General features: G+C 38.3%; 1 protein-coding gene across 1 annotated transcript in view; it reads left to right on the top strand.

Annotated features, from left to right (window-relative positions):
• The window catches only part of LOC150089569 (transmembrane channel-like protein), a 123,624-nt gene extending 98,902 nt beyond the window's left edge, over window positions 1–24,722 (top strand). The window contains exons 18-26 of the mRNA XM_090389548.1: window positions 5,041–5,166; window positions 5,391–5,469; window positions 5,860–5,914; window positions 7,478–7,648; window positions 10,131–10,236; window positions 14,862–15,010; window positions 19,108–19,726; window positions 20,746–20,794; window positions 24,077–24,722. Of these exons, the coding sequence (XP_090245674.1) occupies window positions 5,041–5,166; window positions 5,391–5,469; window positions 5,860–5,914; window positions 7,478–7,648; window positions 10,131–10,236; window positions 14,862–15,010; window positions 19,108–19,726; window positions 20,746–20,785 (1,345 nt within the window). The 3' untranslated portion in view covers window positions 20,786–20,794; window positions 24,077–24,722. The remainder of the gene's footprint in view (window positions 1–5,040; window positions 5,167–5,390; window positions 5,470–5,859; window positions 5,915–7,477; window positions 7,649–10,130; window positions 10,237–14,861; window positions 15,011–19,107; window positions 19,727–20,745; window positions 20,795–24,076) is intronic.
• Window positions 24,723–25,011: the final 289 nt, after the last annotated feature.

The raw sequence follows: 25,011 nt of genomic DNA, 5'->3' as shown, positions 1-25,011 counted from the left end.
GAGTTTCGGAATGACAGACTCCAACACTTGAATGTAAAATAAAACAATGTTTATTAACATATCATACAGAAATTAGCAATAGTATTTGGTCAAACTATATTTGGCTGGTGACTTGTTAATTCATTAACCTTTATATGTGTAAATATCTTGTTCAAACTCAATTGTTTCATCATCAGATATTCTATTCTAATACACATTATTATTCATTATGACATGGTGTCTCTTCATGTTCTTTACAGGGACTTCAATAGGTCGTGTCATACACCTTACATAGATTCTTCCCACTCTTCTTCTGAACAGTCTGTATAATAAACCAACAACTACCAGCCAATGAACTGGCTCACAAAAACCTTCAGAGTTCGTGTCTCAATTTGTAAAAAAAATTGCATTTATTCAATTAGACACCCTTTCTGCAATCAGGTCAACAGGAAATATCAATCAATTCAATTAAACATTACCTTTCAGAACAGTTAATCCTCTATACCTTTATATATCACTTATTAATTAGCCCCTACTCAAATCAGAAATACTCTCCACAAATCAACTCATAATAAATTTAAATTTCAACCTTCAATTTCATACATATTATGAAAACCTTTCCCAACTTTAAACAATTCTCAGTTATCTATTATACCCTCTCTTTCCAGCAAGCATATATATGAGGAGCTTCACTTCAAATTATAGGCTACGTCCGTCTTAATTACCTTACACTTTTATTCATATATTCATTACTTAAACCTCCCTCCTTAACTATAAATATCTATTTATTCTAAAGTCCTCTCCTTAATAAATTAAGCACACCTATGTCGGTCAACTCTCTAGCACTTACGTGTTTGGCCTGGAACTTTCCTCTCTGCTCGGCTTCCTTTCATATCGGTCATTCAGGTACTGGAATGCGGGGGCGCTCATTTGGGGATCTCGGTGATCATGGTGTTTCCCTACCGGGTACTGAACGGCTGGAATCAATCAGTGTCGCATACTCTTTACCGGTCAGCATTTCTTCTTCCGTGGATAGAGGGGTTTTCGGGTAGGTCAATGGTTCGACCACTCATTCGACTGGCTTTGCCTATATAATTCTCAGGGTGTGATTCTTCCTTCTTCCTCACTACGGCTTCCATGTTTACAGGTGAACATTCCTACGGACTGTCGGGATATGCAGAATTTCTATCACTGCTTCCATCTATCTCAGGTCTGCAGCTATCACCCAAATTAGACTACTGCTCTGGTTTGTATCGTTCTCCAACTCCTTCAATTCATTCTCCAGACCGCTCCGTGAACTTCTTCCGACTCCTCCGAAATCTTCTTCCGAATGCCACGAAAACTTTTCCAGAATCCCACGAACTTCTTCAGAATCTCCCTCTCAAAATTCCCTCTCCTTTCTTCCTGGCCAATAGGAGATCTGCACATCCTTTTTCCTGTGTTCTCATTTGTCTCCTCTCCTCTTCCGTGGGCGGGTCTTCTTTACTCTTTGTGCCCCAACTTCCGCGGACCTCGAACATACCAGAACAATCCAGAAAGAGAAGCGGAAGTTCAGGTCAACTGAGAAGCGTCACAGCTCCTCCCGTGACCTCACGCGCGCACACCTGGTGACGTCGCCTACCTCTAATAGCGTTTCACCGTGAAATCTTTAAGAGGGCCAGCTTAAGCACTCTAGGCCCTTTCTATGGTGCATCTGCCTCTGTCTTAATGGGGGATTAGTCATGGTATATTACTTTCACTGACTCGTCAAAGAACTTCCATACAAACAAGCTACAACTACACAAGGAGTGACTGGAAGGTATTTTTGAATTCCAGTGCTACTTAACTTATGTTGTTTTTACCAGAAAACCACTATTCGTTATTACAGTTAAATTCTCATAATATTTAACCATTTTTATTAATTAATGTAAGGACGGGTCCTTACAACACTATTTGGTACGATGGTGTACCATAAAAAAGTTCTTAGATGGCTGAACAGTAAGCTTAGTTTTATCCAGGCAACAGCTTTATGAAAACTTAAAAAAAAAGCCTCTGCAACAGATGATCAACGAGTCTGGAATCATGCTTCTTGCAAAGTTAATTACTCTGCAAGCGATTCACCAAACTTAGCCCTAATAGCTCCCTCCCCAAACAGAGAAAATTCAAGAAACCAACAGCAATTCAAATCCAAACTCTCCATACTCAAACAAATGGACAGAATGTTTCCCAATGCATCCCTTCACCTCATAAATTATCACAACATTGATTGCAAGAGGTTGCTCAACTCTGAAGCCTATAGGAGTCAGATTTACAATCAATTGATGAGGAATAAAAACAGCTGCCTGCCTGCAACCCGGTAACTGCATCCGAGAGCCAAATGTGATGTTCTGAAATATGTATATATAAAATCATTATAATTCCTATTCATTGTTAATGTATATATGAATTCTGCTATACATTTGTTTTTATATTTATCTCCTTGTACTGAATTTATGCCCCTAGCCTAGTGCTGTGATGGGCTTGCTGCATTTGCAATAAATGAATATTTATTTATTTATAATGATGAAATGAGTAGACAGCAAGTCGGACAGGTACAAGGAACATTTATCGGGATTGTATAAGAATTACTAAAAACGTCACATTACAGAAATTGATACAGTATGCTCGAAAATAAGGTCACATGACATCAGTACGAGCTGTCTAGCCGTTGGAAGGATCATACGCCATATAATAATTCCAACGGCTAGACAGCGGTGAATCATGCTCGATATAAGGGTGTTTATAAGATTCTGTGACAACAAATCCCATTCTTCTGCCAGCGTAGACCTTAGCTCACCAAATATGATTATCCGCTGTCGCCTAGCTTTTACCCAACCTTTAATCCAAGAAGTATAGTTTTAGTAATTCCATCGAGGAGTTGGCTGCTGGCGTGTAATGCGACGCCCAAGCGTGTCCCACACGCGTTCGATCGGATTTAAGTCTGGTGATCGTGCTGGCTATGGCAGTCGTTGGATATCTTCAGTTTAAATATATTCCTCCATCACTATGTGCAGTGGCATTGTCGTGCATGAAAAGAAAATCTGAGCTAACCGCTCTCCTAAGAAGTCGCACATAGGATTCCATGATCTCTTCTCGGTATCACTGCGCAGTTACAGTACTCCTATCAAAAACATGAAGAGGAGTGCGACCGTTGATCATTATTACGAGAACACTGACTCCACCGTAATTGTCCCTTTCTCTGATGTTGGGGAGGATGGTACTGCATTCCTTGTTGTCTCCAGATGAAATAACGCCTAGAATCTGTTAGTAAGCTAAAACGGAACTCATTAAAGAACAGAACTGTATCCTATTTGTCAAGGCTCCAAGTGCGGTGATTTGGGGTTAATGGAATACAAACCACTGATTTCCTTAAATTGACCCCTCTTAACACAGTTCAGCTGGAAATGGTTTCACTTGTGGCCGCAGAAACCTCAAGAGACAGTTGATGACAGGACATTGTAGGGTTCCGTCTTGCTGTTAGAGCCAGATACGGTCTGTTCTGGTTGATGTAGCCCTCGGGCGACTCTTCTTGTAATGGTTCATCTCTTCTGAAACTGCTTCCATAGTGCCGAACGACGCTACATGACACATTAAGCTAACGGTCCGCTATCTCAAAGAATCACATAACGATGATGGCTAGCCATGTTGAGTACTGGAGATGTTGCTGTCCCACTGAGAAAGCAAAAAAATGGGAATGAAGTGATGTGGTCGCAACCCGTGTTTTTATAGGCATGAATAATTTGCATTTGCATAATGTGCGGCTCTGTAAGGTGGTAGATTGATTTCTATTGGATATTCGGAATTTGCATGCCAAAATGCCCTTATACCAAATATTCCCCTTCGATCGACATTGTTCACAGTGAAATATTCGTGAAAAAACATTTTGTTCTGTTAATTTTATCGAGCGATGTATAATGGAACGTAGCGTTAGGATAAAAACAAAATAACCGGAATTAGATATTATCGATGGTGAAAAGCAAAATTGCAGAGTAAGCTGAATTTTCTGTCCATCTTGGAATAATCTAACAGTTTCAGAAAAATGAAAAGGAACAGCTAACAGAAAGGAACAATATTCAAAATAAGAGAAATTATTAATGTCTGCCAGGAGAGCAAGGCCATTTCTACACAAGGAACGTAAAGAGAAATTGCCAAGTTAATTAAGGACAACCTTAAAATGAGACAAAAATAACATCACAAATGCGAAAATAAGAATAGAAGACACCTAAGTGGCAAAGTGGATTCTGTGTATAATATTTATATTGTCAGAAAACTCAGCAAGATTCTATTTCTCAATCAGACTGATATGTGTAGATACCGGGAAAAATTCTAATGATTGATGCACGATTTGATTCAAATGATAACTGGGATATGGAGCGGGCAATTTGTTGGAGGCTCTACAAAAATGACACTACGATCTTATTTGGAAATGTTGGATAATCAGTGAAATTAAATGTACCTCTTGTATTGTAAATTTTTACTTCAGTGGGTGCTAGGGATGTCATGTGCTACAACACCCACCGACATCCGTGCTCTGTCGTGCATAACCATTTATTGTTTGCTCTTCCCCGAAGAAGGCGCTTAATGGTCAAACTTGAAGTGAAGGACACCACATTGATTCACCAGCAGTCAAATAATTCTGCGCACAAATTGTCTGTCGATACGATGGGATCTGTCACATCACAACAGGCGCTTCTCTGAACGGTATTTTTACTGAATCGCTCTGGACATATTTTAAAATTCAGTTTTATTTTCTTTTTATATATTATAATTTGTTTGAATTGTAGAAGATAATGCTAGGTGTTTTTCATTCACTGGTGGAAACATTATTAATAGAATTCAATTATGGTAACACTCCATTTGCACGAATTGCAAAAGTCAGTCATGTAGTTCTTATGATTTGTACCTTGTAAAGAAAAGTTTTCTTATTTTAGGCACAAATAATGATAATATGCACTCCTATACAAACAGTATTATCTATGGTGTGAATTCTTTTGTTAAATCTTTATTGAGAAATTAAAATTGTAACTTTTTTGTTTCTTGTAGTGGCTCTGAGCGTATATACAAGGTCTTTACAAGTTACATTGAAGAGTCACTTCCTGCGTGGATGAATAACATCGTGGAATACCTAACGTCTCCAGCAGTGGTGATACCCTTGCTGCTGCTTTTAATGTAAGTGGAACACCACCATTCCTCGAAAACATGCTATAATCCAACTACAATATAAGTTAATTTAGGTTTAGAAGCTAGCTATTCAAATTTTTTTGGAAAAATCTGGCTATACAGTTGTTGAAGGGTATGCAGTAGTACTTTATTTCAGAAGGTTAGCGTGCTATGTTTTATTAATGATTTTCATATGACGTATTCCTGAATTTAATCTTTTTTTTTTCTCGTAGCTTGATTATTTACTACCTCGTCTCCATGACTGGATCTTTGCGTGAGTCTAACAATGATCTGAAGATGCAGCTCAGAAGAGTAAGTGGGATCCTTTAATAGTTAATCAAAGAACAGTAGAGGTTTGCTTAATTAAATCATTAAATAACAAAAGCTTTTTCCACGATATCCTCTTATAATTAATTCATTAAAACTTCGTCATGTATATAACTTTACAAATAAGTAAAAATGTCTTAAAGCAGGATGCAATGCCCTCCACAGGAAAAAAAAAAATTAAAAGAAACTATCAGGTTGTACCTAATGTACTTGTATGCCTTTTTAGTAAGGGACGTAATACTGTAGTAGTGAAATGATAAATATAAACGCTGTGAAACTTTGAAAGGTAATAAATTTAGCCACATTTCTGTTTGGATGAATTTTTTAATGAAACTCCTTCTTTGTTACTAAATTATGTGTTATTTGTATTCGCAGGAGAAGAATGAAGATAAACAGAAAGAAAAAGATGAAGCCACAAAAGCTAAGGAAGGTAAGCGTAAAGATTGGTCATTCTGAATTTAATCCACATATTCCACAGTATGTCGTATGCATAACGATTTTTTTAAGAATGGAGCGATGAAGTCGATAAACAATTTCATGAAAACATAATTTTAGATTGAATATAATAGAATACTCATATGTTCAGCTATGATTTCCAAACACACTTAATCTTCTTTCATAACCGATGCTCTTCTGCTAGGTAGATATCAATCTTATATCAGTGAGAATTTACAAATTCAGTTAAGGGAGTACTTAAGCGCACAGCTTTCGTATTTAAAACACCAAATCGCTTATCGATTCTGAATTTCAAGATTCTCATCTCTTATACTAAAATTCTTAAGTATCTAATTTTATTATCTTGAACGATTATTGAATGTTGGTTTTCTAGCTCTCTGTGCTAGATTTTGCCAACTCAAAAGATGTGATTTCCTAGCCTTCTTAGTTATGATGGAATATTATTTTCCACTATATGTCGTTCCAGGATATGACATTTACCGGAGACACTGTCTGTCATCGCCTTCTTGATTTCCACAAAAACAGAGTTAACCATATTTTAAATTTCCTTGAGAGAGGATCCGTCAAATGCCAAGCTGCGATTCTCAATTTCCTTTCGCGAAGAAATCACGAATAAAACTTCATCAACATCCCAAGCTACTGTGGTCATGATATTTCCTGCAAATACGGTGACACAAAATATCTTTGGAAGTAGAGACTGGCGTATGTTTCCGAACAGTGTTGAGAAACATTTCTGGGTCAAAATGATATACCCACGTTTTAGCACTGGATAATCTCGAAATAAGCCCTGAAACAGCTCCATTAATCGTTTCTGTTGACACCCATCATAGGAGTGCCTACATAAAAGAAAGGAGTATTAAAAAAAAAACTATAACATAATGATCCTGTCTTTATCTCGTATTTGTAATCTTAAGTTCATTTGTAACAATCGTCGCTTTATTGATTGTGCTTTTATTAGCTGTTCACCTATTCGATGATTGGAATGTGGTACATACTGATATAGAATTTCATAAATCATTAAATATTATTTTAACGCTTTTACTGCTAAAAATTAAACGAGAAATTTGTTATGTTTGTATTGCTTTGCTGTTTCAAGGGTTTGCACAAAAGAGGGTTACTCACAAGTAAACAGACACTGCAATATGAAAGCCGGGCCAAATTAACTCTACATGAGTAATTATCCCAAATTTTGCAGATCTCTCGTCCAGATCACATCTTTGAAGATCATTTTATTATAAGAGACTGTTAATATCATAATGCATGTTTAGAACTAGCTATCGAACTACTTTGGACTAACTGCTGGCTACTGTCCATTTATTTGTGATGTTTTCGTAACCCAAAATTGTGCATTCTGATTACTTCATGTCCTAATTATCTACTCTTTTGTTCACTTCTCCGTGCACGAAAGCTGCCATTCTTGTTGCTTGTATTGTCTGTGTTAGTGTGTCCAGCTTTTCTCCTGTCTGTCGTGGCGTCCAACTGACATGGCTCATTAATATTACATTGGTATGAAAGTACAAAACTGTTATGTCTCTAGGCCAATCCAGTGAAGGAGATAACACTGACGGTCCTTCCACCGGCAAGTGGACATCGGCCAGAAAAGTCCTGCCCATCCTTCCAAACAAATTCCGCTCCTGGAATCATGTGAGTGGCGACGAGGATCGAGATGGCTCCAACAACGGTTCAACATCAGAGACGGGTGGTGGTTGTAAGTGGCTCCATTTTATAGTTGCACGAGCTGGTGTCTGGTGAATCTATGTGTGCATTTATGTACAAACAGATGTTCAAGCACGTTGTTCGAATTCTTAATGTTTATAGCCCTTTCTCATTCATATAATTTGAAACAACCTCTTAACTTACGAAGAGGCATTTCTGTTAATGCGAAAGAATAAAATTAGGAGAATTCTCCAATAATGGACAATACCTATAATGAAACTGTTTTTCATATATATATTACATTCAGTATAATCTCTAATAATTCAGCATATTTATTGCTTAAATACTTTATTATAACTCGGTCGTGATGTTTTTCGGGAATTTGATGATTAAGTGCATAGCTGTTTGTCGTAAGAGAAATCTTCGCTATTAACAAAAGCTACATTTAGTATGAGCAGTGTATATATGTCCCTCCCCCCGTAGATAATTATGCAGCTGACCTTTGAATTTCTTCAAGCTATCAGCCGCAATTTGCCTAGGCATCGACTCCACTAGATACTTAAAGACGTTGAAAGGGATCTGCAGCGATGCTGCATGCAAGGCTTTCCACAGTGTCGGAATAGATGACAGTTGCATATCCACACGCTTCACTTTCCATTCCAAAACATCCTACAATTTTTCAACTAGATTAACACTGGCGAATATGGAGACCAAGCAACATGGGTGATATTTTCACTGTGTTCCTCGATGATACTGTGTATTATCATAAAGGAAGATTCGTTTCTATCCAGGAAAAAATGGAACATGGCAGAGTTCACATAGCTCCCCATTGATTTCACCAGTGAAACGTTAGTTCATAGGTACCAAGGGTTCTAGTTCTTGCCAGCAAACATGCCACGTATTAATGTGGAATATTTTTGCAACCCTCGCTACCTGCCTGATAGTAGGCACCATGTACGATGGCCTTGCTGGCGTTACACCAGGTATATTTGGGCACGTCCAACCAGCACACTCATTTCCAGTCCTCCAGGGTCCAACTAGTGTTTGTTCACACCACAGCATTCGTCGTTGATGATGATCAGCAGTGAGGAGAAGGTTTCTCTTGGTTCGTCTGCTGGGTACAAATTTAAAAACTGCTTTACCTTGCTCTCGAAAGTCAAGCGAGTGTGCGTCATTTTGCATTACGGTCTAACTCATGGATCTGTTAAAACACCATCTTTTAACTGCATTTCAGGTGGAAAATAAATACTTGATGTAATATTAATATACGCAATATCAATGATTTAAATTTTCGTTGCACATAAAATACATTGTATATATTTTTGAGTCGTCTCTTTATTTGAAAATCCTGGATGTTACAGCTTCTACAGAAGTCTGAGCAATGTAGGATGATTCACCCTATCTAGAAATTCCAAAATTCGCATTCAGTGGAAAGCTGCATTGGCGAATTTATATTATTATTAAAAAAAAGAATTTGTCTCTCAACAAAATGAAATTTTGGTTAGAGAATCTCTCCCTCAGCTGAGTAGAGGAGGCATCGCTAAAGATGATTCCCCTCTTACTGTTAAAAGAGATTTCTTGCTCTTTGTTTTGAAATCTATTATTAGTAACTGCTTTAATCAAGATTGACCAACTTATCTTCTAACTTTATCCCAGCAACCATTCAAAAGAGAGAATATCCGAAATCGTAGAATCCATCTTGCAAATTATTAAATGCCATTGTTCAGGACTTCAGTGTCATTACTTTCCACCTTGAAAGAAGTGTCGAATATAATTGCTAACCTTAAAATCTTCTCCCACGGAGAGGTCCAGGCTTCAAGTGTTATGCATCCCCCGAGTTTAAAATTAGCTTTTTACGAAATACCGTTTCACACTGACTTGAAAAATCGGTTTTCAATGTAGATAACAAAAAAATAAATTCTATTTTAACAAAAAAAATGCATAATTAACGGTAAGAAACTGGACTTTCCGCCCGCGACTTTCGGTAGTTTACCTCTTTTGGCTTATAGCCTAAAGAGAGGCTGGACGCGCTGTTCTACCATCTCTCTCTCTGCGAACGTACCGTTTGAGCCAATAGTTAGATTCAGTTCTGAAAATTTAAGTGCATTCTTCCGAAATCTTTATATATAATCCATTCTATATTTTCTTATAATTGTATAAGATATTTTCCACATGTTCTTCTCTTCATTTCATCAAAAAAGCATTGATACCTTATATACGATAATGCCTTTTTCTTCTTCTTTTGCTTGGATATAAAAGAAAAGTTACAAATTCGTTTGATTACTATTTCAAATGAAATGTCCTCTTTTAATGCTGACATAAATTATGTTCTTGCACCTATCCAGTCGTACACGAAAACCAAAGGTTACCATTGACTGATTAAATTAAGTTGCGATTAAATATTTTGCGATATCCATTCTGGGTGGATTGTACAGAAATATCAAAATGCTGATTGGGAATATTTTATCTACTTTTTAAATGATTTTTATTTAGTTTCATATTATTTCCAAATAATTTTATCCCTTCTAATACAGATAAGAAGGTTGTGCAGTACGACGTGACGTCAGAGGAAGGGCGAGTAGATGAGAAGTTGGAGGATCAAGATGATTCATCACAGTCGAAAGAACAGAAGAAAAAGCAGTAAGTAGCGACAATGTTCATTTTAAATTTTCAGCTGCATTAGTATCATCATAGCTTATCTGGATATAAATTAACTTTCTAAAGCTGTTTTGCTTATTTATTTAGAGGAGTGTATGGTGAGAGAGTGATTTAGAAGTTTGGAAGATTTGTTTACTACAACGGATGGGCATAAGGAAACGTGGCATTATTGTAACTGTGTTTTCTGACGAACAGAACAGCGAATCTCCAAGTAAAGGTAATTTATCCCGGTGAAGAATAAATTATCTTTCAAAACAAAAACAGGTAGATTAAGACAGTGAAGATGAGAATAACACCTTTCGCAGATGGAAGCCAGATAATATGAATTTTCAAAAGCACATAATTTTAGAAAAAAATTTTGGTTTTAAGAAGTAAATTGTTTCTTTTTGACTTATGGTGGTCACAGGTTAATGTTGTTTTCCTACAGTGCTCGGGAGTATTTGGTTGACCAATTGATAACTGCTTCTGGGAGATGATTTTTAAACACGGCTGTTTGCCATAGAGATGCATATGAAAATCGAATTATGACTGAAATTATGTTAATTATTCCTCTGCAATAGTAACCATCACCGCTTGGCGGTTATTATTGCAGAGAGTAATTATAAAATTTCATTTTAAGTTACAGCTCGAATGCCTTAGCACTCGAGGTGTAAAATATTTTACTGTGGAAACTGATGCATAACCCGCAAACTGCATGCCATATGCTTAGTTGTCTAACACGTTAATATTATCTACGGAACTTAGTATAGCTGAATAGTAAGAAACCTGTTGAGTCAGTAAATAATTAAAAGTAATTCGAATAATATAATTTAACAAAAAGTCTCATTCCCGAGATGTAAGGCAATGTGCACACTACTTAACTTGTTTCTACTAGCAGGGGCGCGAAGTAGATTTCTAAAATATGGCACACTTTCATTATTCAGAGATCTCTGTATGTCTTTGCAACAGCGAAAAGACATCTTAAAGAAGATAAATACAACTTCCTATGGAGGAAAATTTATATGATGAAAAGATGAGAGAAAAAAAGGTTTCTTCCTCTTAAGCCATTTAGAATATTTAAATACATTTCAAGGCTACCACAAAACTAAAATCGCATGTCGCTTCAACCAACTTGTACAATTAATCATCACAGTTGTTGCCTCCGCAGGTAGTTGAGACTGACAGTTTGAAAAAATTCAAAGGTCAACTGGATACTAACCTATATAAGGAGGGAACTGCATAATTTGTATTTTCTTGTTTACATTTTTTTTGCCGGTGCAGCAAAAGCCTGTGGCTTCCTTGCTATACATGATATCTCCTAATAAAGCTACTTTTTACAACTGTTTTTTCTGCACTACATTAATAGTTTTCGAATGTTCTTCAAGTATGGACTGTCTTCCCCCTTGAACAACTGCCCTGTTTTACCATTTTTATTGTTCTAGTTCTTTTTTTTTTCTGCTTCATTTTCATGAGAAATCTTCTAGGAAGTATCATGTGCGTGGTGTTAAACACGCACATGATACTTCCTACAAACCAGCAAACTAATCATGCAAACCTTCTCGCAATGTATTGATAAAACATGGCTGGTGAAAGACAAGCGATTAGAGATTCTGGGAGGAAAAGGAGTGCAACTCTCGTCCTGTCGATTGACTCGCACATTTAAAGTTCTCAATTGGAAGTATTTTTCAACATCGGCTGGGGGTGGAGTCAAACCCAGTATATGTATATTTGTACATAAGAATTCTTACCATTAGAGATATCCATACATGAAAAAAAAATAAATAATAAAAGAGAAGAATAAATATGAAGAATGGGTTGACAACAGGATTCCAATTACCTCCAATCAAAGAATGGATTTGAACAGAGCTTTCTTTAATATACGTAAGTTAGTTATAAACCAGTTATACAAATAGATTAACAAAAATCAGTAGCTTTCGGGACGCGTGTCCCTTTGTCAACTGACAAATTAAATACAATACAACGAGCTGAGTGAGGAACGTTAATCATGCGTCATTGTTGTTGCGCGGACGTGCTGCTTTCTACGCCACTGATCATCCATCAATAAAACGGTTGTCTCTAGGATGGGATGTAGACGTATGCCTTTCTGGCGATTTAATGCCTTTGGATTGTTTACTATGTTGAGTGATTCTAGCCATAGGCGGTGGCGAAAGTGTCGTGAGTGGTCTACTATTTCAAAGTCGCGTTTGGGGTCAAGATCGTGGTTGGTGGCCCAAAAATGTTCCGCGACCGCGGACTGGTCAGTTTCGGCAAGCCGGATTGCTCTGTCGTGTTCCGTGAGGCGACCCTGGAGACGTCTTGATGTTTCTCCTATGTATCAACTGTTACAGTCTCTACAGGTGATGCGATATACCACATTGCTGCGTAAGACAGGTGTGACAGGGGTCTTCACGCTGGAGACAAGTGAACGTAGGTTCCTGCAGGGTAATTGCACACATTTGATGTTGTAACTTCTAAGGACCTTCGAGATCCGTCCTGACACGCCTGGATAATAGGGAATGTAGGCGGACGATATACCGACTTGGTTCGGTGGTCTTATGTTGGATGTGAGTTCTTCTGCCTGTAATAGGCATCTGCTTAGTACATGGGATGGATAACCACATTTGGTAAGGTCCGCCTTCACACGGGAGATCTCGTTACGCCTAATTGTGTCGGTGCTGGAATGGCTCCAAGCCCTGGAGAATAGGGTGCGGGCAGTGCTATTGAGATGGCTTGGTGCGTGGCCGGACCTGCAGTTAGTGAATTGACCGCACCACATGGGTTTGCGGTATACTGAGGTCTCTAGATGTGGGCCTACGCGATGCACTAGGACGTCCAGGAACGGGAGCGTACCGTTCATCTCTGATTCTATGGTAAACTTGATGAAATTAGATAGGGAGTTGAGGTATTCCAGCAGTGCAGTTTCAGAACCACGTGGTATTACGGTAAAAATATCGTCAACGTATCTACACCATGTTGTAATAGGTGTAGGTGGGTTCTGGTGTATCTGCTCCTCCAGATCTTCCATGGCAATGTTGGCTACTACGGAACTGACAGGGGCACCCATAGCAGTGCCATGTACCTGCTGGTAGAGTGAATCCTCAAAAGTGAAGATGCTGCTTGATAAGCATAGGTTGAGGGCGGTACAGATGTCATCAGTGGATAGTGATGTCCTGGATTGGAGGCTTAAGTCGTTCTCGAGGAGCCTTCTGGCGCAGTGCACGGCCTGTTGGACGGGAATTGAAGTGAATAAAGAAACCACATCAAATGATGCCATGACAGTGTTGTCAGGGATTGAAAGGTCCTTAATGAGGTGGATGAATTCACTGCTATTTTTAACGGTGTGCGATGTATTACCTATAAGAGGTGAGAGGAGGCGCGCGATATGTTTGGACAGTTCATACGTTGGGGCACTGCAGCACGACACTATAGGTCTGAGGGGAATACCGGTTTGTGGACCTTTGGTAATCCATAGAATTGCGGTAGTTGGCAGCCAGTAGCACGTAGAAGACGCTGAGTTGTGGTCGAGATCTTCTTATCTTTAAACCATGTGTGGACGAGTTTATTGACATGTGTCTCTAGACGTTTCAAGACCTTAATGGGTGGATCAGATAGAGGTTCATATACGTTTGGGTCTAGTAGTAGGGTCAGGGCTTTCTCTCGGTAGGTTGATCGGTCCAACACAACGGTCCGGCGCCCTTTATCCGCAGGAAGTACGACGATGGAGTTGTCTTTTCTTATAGATGATAAGGCGGCACGCTGACGATGGTTAAGGTTTGAGTAAGTTTTTCGAGTGCTGCGGAGGATTGCGGCAGTCCTGAAACGGATCTCGTTGGCAGTTTCTTCGGGAAGGTTGGTAATATTGGCTTCTATACCCATAGCGAGCTGTGTGAATGGAGGTTTGGATGGTATAGCGGCGAATTTCATGCCGTTGGATAAAACATTCAGCTGCTCGCTAGATAGTTGTTTGCTGCTTAGATTCAAGACGAAGAAAGTTGTGTCATTTGAACGTGTGTTCGCCTTTAAGGAGTTAGCTTCTATGCTTAAGTTTATGAATTTGCGTTGTTGGCGTAAACGGTAGGTATCAGAGATCTGATTAGCCCGATGGCAGATGGTATGTATAAGGTTCGTAAATACGATAGGCGAGACCTTACCTTGTAGATGTTGTAACAGTCTGGACTTGTTGTAGTCAGCGCTCTTGATTTCACGGTGGAGATGGGTTATCCACAGTTTTATAACTGTGGATAAACCACAGTTGTATAACTGGTTTATAACTAACTTACGTATATTAAACTATGGACCCCAGTACTCCAGGCCCATTCGTTACTACAGCTTTCTTTCCAAACGAGTGCCAAGTATATGACACTCCACTGTCAAGGAGGATTCACCAGAAGCCAATAAAAACGAGTCTTTTCTCCCGATTCAGTGGTCTATTAGCTGCGGTTTATTAGAGATCCGCGGACTGTCCGAAATGAAACTCGTCCAAGTTACCGGTAGCAGAAGCGGGTTGTGTAATTGGTTAACGGAATCTTTTGATTGCAAAGTAGTTCGCGGACCAGAACATTTCAGAAGCAATTTTTGTTTTTATGTGTAACTAAATCTCTCTCTCTCTCTTTCTTTCCATATGATAGAACTCAAAAACCATTACCGAAGTCTGTGGAGATGTTAAGGAAAGGAGAAAGTTTAGAAAAGAAGCGAAGATCGAGACGAGATAGCTCAACAGGAAGCGGAGAACTCCCCGTCATAACTATTAGCCAGATATCAGAAAAGGGAAGCAAAGGTAAAGTGCTGTTATTTTTAATTAATGGAGAAGAAACAGTTTTTTAGGCAGTAGTTAATATTCTACTTTCCTCAGGTCGCAGATTACTCCTTACAAGCACTTAATGTAGAGTTGGTTTATTCTCATATTACACATCGCGAAACTATTGGAGGAATAACATCATCCAAAAGTTTGATTTCAATTTATCCTCTTTGCAGTTAACATTTCCAAAAATGTATAATTTATTCTTTGTTCTTACGTTTTGATATTTTATGTATTTTTACGTTGTTAAGTAATCCATGTGAATCTTAAGGTAAAAAGTTTAAAAGTTAATACCGAAACTTGAAGTCAGTCGTAGTCGATTCTATAATCATAATAATTTATGATTATAAATTATTAACACCATTAACATATACATATGTTAATTGTGCTTTGCTACAGTCAACAGCTGTGGGACCCAATTCAGGAGCCTGTATTTGCTGTCTTATTTTCCCTATCTAAATTATTTAATTTTTATTAAGTTTTGTTACTGGACAACCGGTTTTCCAGATTATGTTATTGAATTGATAGTTTTTTACAAGTTGTTACAATAATTTATGGGTTGTTTTAAAAATTTGAAAAATTATCACTTTAATGTGAGAAACTGACTGTTTGTTTAAATTTTTAGGAAGAAAAAAGAAAAGAAAAGAAAACAAAACTGAGATGATTAGGTTTTTTTGTTGTGAAATTAATGTATTCGAGATGTTATCAGTTCAAACACCGCGCATATTGAAGTGGTAGTTTTTTTTAAGGTGCAAATACGTATGATTGTATTCACCATTTCTCCTTCCACTGAATAACTTTTCATGAACTTTTATATTTTAGTCTTTTAAAAAGATCACTTGACCCACCCAAAATTTCATTACGACGGGACAAATAGAAATTCAGCATTAATTTTTAATAATAAAATCTCTAGTTTTCAATAACTGCACTGCCCTACCGTGGCAAGCTCCTTTATTGCATTAAATTTTCTGTGACTACGAAATATAAAAATGTTTTGGCCTGTAAAGATGATCGCTGGTCATCTTTACAGGCCAAAATAGTTCGGAATTCATTTAGAACATGCACGCAGAACGAGTTAACAGAATTTCAGAGGGAAATGGGAGTTGGATCTCATGTATGAGAAATGACTGTGCATTCTCAGAAATTAAACAACCCACGTAAAAAAAAAACAATATATGTTGAAGAAATAGACGTCCAGGAATGACACTTAGCCCAATAGCATGCAAAAACATTTCTCCCATATAACAACATAGAACCAAGGAAACTGTAAGTGTTTTCACGGAACGTAAAGAGTTGCATATCATGGATTTGATGCGGTCCACTAACCCTCATTACAAAAAACAAATATACATCGAACCCGGATCACTTGAAGTCAGTTGTGTGGAGCGACCAGTCGTGCTGTACGTTCCTCCAGTTACATTAACGCGTTCGAATTTGGGTTGTTTGGAAGTACTCGGAGAACGGGTAATACCTGCATGTGTTGTCCCAACTATGAAGGTAGTATTATTAATTGGAAAATGATGCATGGAGGTGAGCTTATATATCATCAGCAAAAAATAAAAAACTCGCCTGTCCATTCCTTCTAACAGCTTCTCTAGTCCGTTCTTAAATTTGTTGAAACTATTCACTTCCACATCACAAGATGGAAGTTTGTTTTAACAATCAATAACTTTGTGAAAGCAAATTTTCACATATCTATTCTGTAATCATTCTTTTTCAGTTTGAATTTATGCCACCTTATAAACTGTTTATACTCCGGGACATATTGTGAGAGGAGTTCAAAAGATAGAGAGATACAAAATCATTACTATTTAGTAGTTACTGGGTGCTTGAATCACGGTCGCTCAAAGTTTGTGTACTCTAACTTGGCCACTCGGCTACCTACGGCGGCTTAACGTGCTTCATCCGAGAAAGAGTAAGGATACATCAGCATTTAGTTTACTTATCCCATTCAGTTTATTTAATCTTTAAACACTTCGTTCAGGTCTCTCGAAGGTGCCTAGTTTTCGGACACTGCAATTTTTAGAAGTAGTCTTTCCTGGTAAGGTACTTTTGTGTTTCTAACCAATCTTGTTGCTCTTCTTTGCGCCTGTTCCAACAGATCCACATCTTTCCTCAAATGAGGTATGCAGTACTCGTGTGCGGCCCAACCATTTCCTTATACAACGAAATAATCACCTCTTAGTTCCTGCTAGAAAAATTCCTGTATACCATTCACAGAATCCCACGAGCTGTCCTAGCAACAATTTGTGGAGAGAGGGAATTCGTACTTTGAACTAGGCCCAGAGAGGTCGTAATGCATAGATCAATGAATGTGCCGTCCTACATTGGTGTTCTGGATAATTCTATTTGCTCTACATTGTGGAAACAACCCTTATTTACCCCCAACGCAACAGTGCTCCATGTTAAAAAGCAAATCATAGTGTGCTTTACCATGAAATATTGTTCTACATCTGAGACGATGTCCCCCCACAACTAAGACTTCTCTTAAACTACTAGCCAGATTCAATCAAAACAAAGTAGTCGAATTAATTTATGTTCCCTCGCATCTCTCCCTACGCACAGTTAAATCTGTTGCCTTTTCTGCGGATATTTCCATAGGCACCCTTCTTTATTACAAAAATAATAACCTATTACTTCTGTTTTTTACAACAACCTTCCTTCATATGCATTTTCTGGAAATTACAATCTATAGAAATTCAAATACATCAATCTAGCATCTTTTGTTTTCTCATCCTTCAACGCACATATGGTGCCAGAGTTCGATAAGTACTTCTATTGTCCATTACCTCTCATGTTTAGGTCACCAGCGAAGATAATTCGAGTTAGTTGAATTTAACAACAAAAAAAAAAAAAAAAAAAAAAAAAAAAAATACACTGATCAGCTAACTGGAAGCACAGTACTATGGCTTTTTGCTTCAGGTACCATGTCTTCTATTCATTGATTTCTGTCACAAACATGATACAGTATAATTACTATATTTGCGGAAGGCTGAATTCTAAAGGTGCATTGGCGCCTGCGTAATTAAACTATTTTTTTTTAGTAAAATTAAAATCAAATGTCTCATACCTGTGGCGCCACTGTTGTTATAAACATTCGAAGGCTTGGCCTAAGTGTAGAAATTCTGAAATTATTTCAGCTGAGATTTGAATGCCCCCATAGGATGTGGGGGCATTCCACTTACAACTGTCGTTGCATAACTAGTGCAACATCCAGAATGGGCATTTAGATAATTTAAAGCGCAATAAAAATGTTTTGGTTCGTGGATACTCTTTTGTCTCATTATGGTGGTAGTACTATACGTTAAGGACCCGAAATGCGAGTAACGGAATGAAGACTCCAGGGTATTATGAACTCCGCAAATCATAATTAATTCTCATTTAGTGCTTATACATTGCCCTCGTGGTTGTTTTGTTGTTTGTTTGGTTTTTAGTAGCATTAGCAACTTAGGCCATATTGCTCCGGGATATGCGGTGGTCATTACCTGACCTTTCCGCATCCTCCGTATTTGGTGGTCACGGGCTCTAACCCCGGTCTAATCAAGAAGCGTGTGCTACGCACTGCTGCGCCTGCCCTCGTGGGTAGTACAGTTAGTATAATCATCGTCTTCCCCACACAGGGTGGAAAAGACCTGAGTTCCAACCCCATCAAATGACGCGAGCAATTTTTATGGGTCTTTTTCACAATGTGGCCGAGTTAGTTGGTTTCATGCGAGGATAGCATGGTTTCTCTCGAAAATTTGGATTTTTCTTCCAGAAAACAGCAAACACGCAATTTACAAACATATTATATATAACATGGCCTGAGTCGCTGCGCCTACAACCAACCAATCAATCACTTTAATTAACAGTACTGTATAAGAAGGAAAGTCAGCCATTAAAAATCGATGATAAGGAGAAAGAGTGATTTCAGTGAATTTGAAAATATCATGAAATTATATTTTCATATTATTCTGCCTCTAAAACAAAAGTGACTACAGTTTTCAGTGTCAGAATTTAATCGCTTTACTTTATGCTAAATGTAGAAAAATGTATATCGGCTAGTCACGTAATTTACATTCTGTTATTTTCTGCAGATTCGCCGAAAAGTAAAGATAAAAAAAAATCTGAGTCAAAGTCATCTTCCGATCTTAAGAAAACGAAACGTGGAAAATTTGGCTCCAGTACGTCTGGAAGTGAAGGGGACAACGGAATCGAGTTCCTCGACCCTGGCACTGAAGATGACCGCGAGCCTTATAAAGACGATGACCGAAAATCTATATCTACCCTTCAGATGGCATCGCGATCGCCTTCCACTCTTGGCCTGGAAACAATCAACCTGCAGGATCTTGCTGAGTCATTAAAAGATGCCGATGCTAGTTCCTACGGAAGCCAAGAAGGCGCTTCACGAAGCAGCACCAAAAACCATTCCGAGCTTACAGAAAGTGACATCAAAGAACACACCGAAATGGATGATCTGAGCCGTCCAGGAACTAGCCAAGATGGTCGTCAGCGTCAAGGCTGGTCCGAACACACACTTGATGATATCAGCAAAAAACCTACCTTACCAATAGGAAAGAGCAGAAGCAAACCAGACTCTGGTGCTAAAACTACTCGTCAGTCATCGTTTCAGAGGTCACAGGCAGTTGGTGAACACAGCAGCGGGAGTTTAGACTCAGAAACCGAAAAGCAGAACTCTGTGGAAGAGAATGAAAAGTAAGTTTGGCTTCATGTAATATAAACGAACAGTATAAAACTGAGAGTGAATGAATGAGTCAGAAAACTTAGATTAGAAATATTTCACCGAAATGCATTGATGAAAGAAAGTAAAAGTGCTCATGAAATGGGCATGGCACAGGAGCTATCGGTCGTTATTTCAACAAACTTAACTTCCAGAGGGTACATTTTTCATCTACCTTTTGAAAGTTCTTTAATAAAAGTTTCTCACACAAAAGTGGACGGAACCAGAATCTCATGTCCCTTAGACAAATATATTCCACGAGCTTCGAGTCATGGTTCTGGCACAGGCGGCCCTATTCTGCAATGTTATTCACTTGAAACCACATGTCTATAAACCTAGCTTTGTGGTTTGCAGAGTTATGTGGTGGTACATAAACGATCCCTTCACTTAAACTTAAACTGCTAAAATGTAGGTAGTTCGGAAAAGTCAAATTGCAATTCGTACGCGGTCATAAGATTGTGCAAGGTCCTATGAACAGTGGTCTGTCCACATTATTGGAAGCGACATACTTTTGAGAAGGGGGTCGTTCTAAAATATCTTCTCAAAACTTTATTGTTGGGACGAATATAGTCTGAGCGATATTCTCAAGGCCTTTTCCAAATTCTTGCTTGACTCGAACAGTGTGTAGCACGACTTGTCGGTCCACAGGTTTTGTTTTCAATCCCTTCGGCTTCAATATTTGCAAAAAACGACTGTCGGGATGATCATCTGGCTTCTGATTCCTGAAGATCGGCACTGTGATCCATACTTGTCGCTACTGATATTTATGAAGATCTCGTGGTACTTTACTACTTCCAAATTTGCGTATTGCGTGCAAGATTTACTTTATCAGTATTCGAGGCGAGTCAGAGTATTTTTGAGAATTTAGTGTAGTTTATACAAATGTGGATACCAACAGTGAATGTGTGGTCGATAAATCAGAGTCTAGTCTAGATCATGTTGTATACTTTCCATAATTTTGCTTTATTCTTTCTAATATTTCTTTCTTTCTTAGAAAAGCATCGATCCAGCGGCTCGACACGGATTCTTTATGAACTCTCTAGGTACGCACTAACTAAATAAATAAATATATGTATGTATTAGATAAAATTTTAAATTGTGTGGAAGATGGTTAGCACAGGTTTGCTGACTGTGTTTCTCACATTATTTTGTGCTTGGGTTAAACATCGTTCTACTTTTTTTGTCAATTGTAGAGAAGTTAAGTAAAGAAACTAACGTGGATTTTCTTTCACTTTATTTACATACATTTCCCATAAAACTAGATTAAAGAATAATGAGTAGAAAAAATATCTTTCTTACTTGATTGAAATCTTAAGGAACTCAATATGAAGACTGGAATTTTCTAATTTCTTTATTGCGAGTTCTTTTTGTTACACATTTTACTGAGCTTTTATTGTATGAAGTGTTCATTTCAGTATCTGGATTGAAATTTGGTATATCGTACTCCATAGTTTGAAACACGATCTGATTGCGACGGCCAAATATGTAAATCCTGCTACTGAACAACCTCCATACACAACAGTAAATTTCTTGTCTCAAGCAGATGCGGCGACCTCAGGCTGAATGACTGAAAAAAAATTAAATTTAAGCAAAGAAAGATCCATTTCCAACTAAACTATGGGGCTGGATTTAAAGAGTAGGATCTGGCAGTCGTGCCTGCACGAAAGCCACTTTTTTTTTTTTTTTTCCTGTAAAAAAATCATAAGATCGACTGGAGTGGTGCCACTAATGCCAAGACTGGACTGTGGAAAAAGATCATGTGATCTGACGAGTTTCGATTTACACTTTTTTTGTACCAACGGTAGAGTGAAAATGTGGCGTGAACCTCATGAAGCCATGCATCCAGACCGTCTGAGTTCAACACTCAAGCGGCTGGAGGTGGTATTGAATATGTTCTCTTAGTAGGCCTAAAGATTGGGTCTGCTCATACCATTAGAAGGCATGTTACCTCCAATGACTATTTCTACCGTACCGGACCAACTTAACCCTGCATTGTTTCATTTTTAAGCGGACTGTAATGGATTCTTTCAAGATGACAACGTAATTATCCACCACGCTAAATGTTGTCGTTTGAAATTCTTTGAAGAAAGTTGCGTTCTCGTCTTGAAAGAATTTCAACATAACGATGCACTGTGCAAAATTTGCATCTGAATGGTTCGAGGAATATTCCCATGATTTTTCCAACATCTACCCTAGCCGAAGTTAAATCTGGGATTTTACTGAATCCAATTGAGAATGTCTGGGACAAGTTGGAAAGAGGGATTGGGCTTCTCAGTTCCCTACCGATCACAATGGAGCAGCTAACAAATATCCTGATGGAAGAATGGTCAAATCTGGAGCTAGACTCCCTCGGACACTTAGTGGAAACCGTGTCGCAACGTGTACGGGCGTAGCAAAAAGAGGCCTTACTATATATTGAATAAAGGTTTCTAATTTTTGGCCAACTAATGTAGTAACTTACGAACAAGCATTGCTTATTATGTTCAAAATAAAATTTTATGGGCAATTCTATTTTGAACTTAAGCCGTATATCGCTATCAGCAGCGAAAATTATGAAATATCAGTATTCTTTCCACCATCTGTCATATTACAACGACAGATCATGCGAACATTTCATAATATTTATTGCTGAGTGATAATAACATCTTTCTCTAATTTTTTTGCAGTTTCCGCTTCTTTAATTCTTTGCTGTAGCACCAGTTGTAATAAAAGATGAAGTAGATAAAGCTCTTAGTCGCCTTCCAGACACGAGGTACATTTACCCGAAATATTACTATAAAAGTACATTGAGTAAACAGTTGTTCTTACTAACCTAATCATCTTCTACACAAAAACACCATTGGCCTTCCCAAGCTTTGAAACATTCCTTAAAATTGCGTTTTTTTAGCGCGTGTAGGGACGCGGTCCATTGTATTAAAACGACGATCCCAAGCCCCATTTCAATTTAGGGAACATAGTGTTGATTGTCAAGTGGAACCGGGGCCCCCTCCAACTCCGTTCAGTTTAGGGAACAGCCAGACAGTTCAAGGTCGAGGAGTGGGGGGGGGGGGCTGCTGCATGACTGCGATTTTTTTTTTTCGCAGCCAAAAACTGCTACCACCATGTGATTGGGCGCAGTCATGGTGCAGGATCCAGCTATCCTTCCGTTTTTGATGTCACCTTCGCCTCAGATTCTCACGGAAACGTGACAATCTGAGGTGAAGCACTATGCTTCATTTTATGAAAAAAAAAAAAAAAAAAAACCGATCAGCATGATGTTGGATTTTGTCGCACGAGACTTCTTGGGCCGTGGGAATATTTTTGTATGCATTCGGATGATTTCCACCTTGCACTTTTCTTAGGAAACTCGCATCCTGCTAGATTTTTCGAACAAATGACAATCTTACCTGCAGTCCATTCGATCGTCTGACAGCAAGGTGCAATAAACTTTGCAGACACGCGATGCATCCCTAAATCTTTCATGAGGATTGCGTGTACGGAGCCTACAGACAATTCAACTTCATGAGCAATCTGAACACCACCATTCGCCTGTCATTTTGCAAGAGCTCCTTCAATTTCGTGACGTTGAAGGGCGTCCACTGCGCTGTTTTTAAAAGGATTAAACCACTCTTAAACTGCTGTTTTCTTCAAAGCATCATCTCCATAAACTTTCTGTAGCACTTTTCCCACGTTTTAAGAACTAGATGTTAGCAAGCTGTTCAAACTGCGACATTACGCAATCAAACAGCTGTGACACACGAGTGAAGCAGTCGAGCGAGTTCCCACTTGGCATGCATGCGCACTAAGGTCAACCTTACGGCCGTAGCGCAAACCATTTAAATACCAGCGTGCGATTCTTGGAACTTCAAGATCTTAATATCATCAACGTATATTCGGTGCGATAATCATTTGGTTTACTCAGCCTTTTAAAGCTTTACATATTTCAATTGAATCGCCACGCGATTCCCTCATTTCCAGAGATTGTAATTTACTGAACTCTGGGGTTCTGTAAAGAAATATCCTTTGGTTCCTCCGGCTAATCTCGTTGCTCTTCTCTGCACTCCTTCCTAAAATTAGTTCTTGAAACCTGTATGCCATATTCGCGATGGATTCTGGACATTGTCCGATACAATCGGATAACCAGTTCTTTGTCCCTGCAACAGAGAGTTTCTGTTGTATAATTGACAGAACCCCATCGGTTATTCTAGTAGTCTCTTTGCGCTGCTCAGAGGATATTCAAATGTATATTTAATACACAATTAAAATTTAATATACTAATTGTATGCAATTAAGTTTGTATTGATCTAAAACTGCTTGTCTCTATTCTTTTTATTTTCTATTTTCAGGAATATGTCCGCTTTGATATCCATATCTTAATGACATGGTGTTCGGGGAAACTCAACTACCGTCCTGAAACATGACACAGACTGCCTGTCCCCCTCCATCCACCCATGAAGTGCTGAGGGCCAGTCTTTGATCTCGGCGCCACTTCACAATATCTACGATCAAAGGGAATGTGTAGAGATAGACTTTTATACTAACAACTGTCAACTACAGCCCACACGAAGCAGCTTTCTCTTCCATTATTCTAGTTTTCTTCTTCTGAAACTGGACTCAGTTCCATACCTTCAACTTGGAATGCCGTTACTTTCTGTTGGAAGTCAGAATTAATATCCGGAGAAAGTAACAATCAGCTTTTATAACTTTGCAAACGAGTTCGTAATATATTTTCAAGAAAACATAATCTATTTTAACCTTCGCTATTCATCTAAAGGAGTTAGGCTTGCTTTACATTTCCCTATAGCAGCGGAAGCACCATGGCAATCTTATAAATGATTTTATTCTGTCTAAAGTCTGTAAACTAACATGATTTTGTGTACCTGTTGGAGTTGCTGTTAGTGTCGCACAGGATGACGCCATTATAAGTTCAAAGATAAATATCGAATATGCATAATTCAAAGTATCAATAAAAAAATGCACGCAGGAAATACATTACTGACGTAATTTAAATATTTCTTCTAGAAGACACATTTAAATATAAACGGAATGAAGCGAAGCAGTGTATCCAAAATGCTTATTATTTCTAAAGCTGGTGTTAAGATCACTTATATCGTTTTCCTTTCGAAACTGAGAATTTCCATTTTTTTTTATCACTGTTACTTTGAAAAAAGAGATTTAGGTTTTCTTTGAAACTGGCTTGCCCTTCTTCTGTACTGCAATGAGCTGGAGGACAGATTATCTTATTAAGAATATTTTGGTAATAACTGTTGTAAAGTTTCTC

This window comes from Mastigoproctus giganteus, chromosome 2 (genome assembly GCF_048544385.1).
Source record: "Mastigoproctus giganteus isolate SK-2022 chromosome 2, ASM4854438v1, whole genome shotgun sequence".
NCBI lineage: Eukaryota > Metazoa > Arthropoda > Arachnida > Uropygi > Thelyphonidae > Mastigoproctus > Mastigoproctus giganteus.
This window is presented reverse-complemented; position numbering and strand designations above follow the sequence as displayed.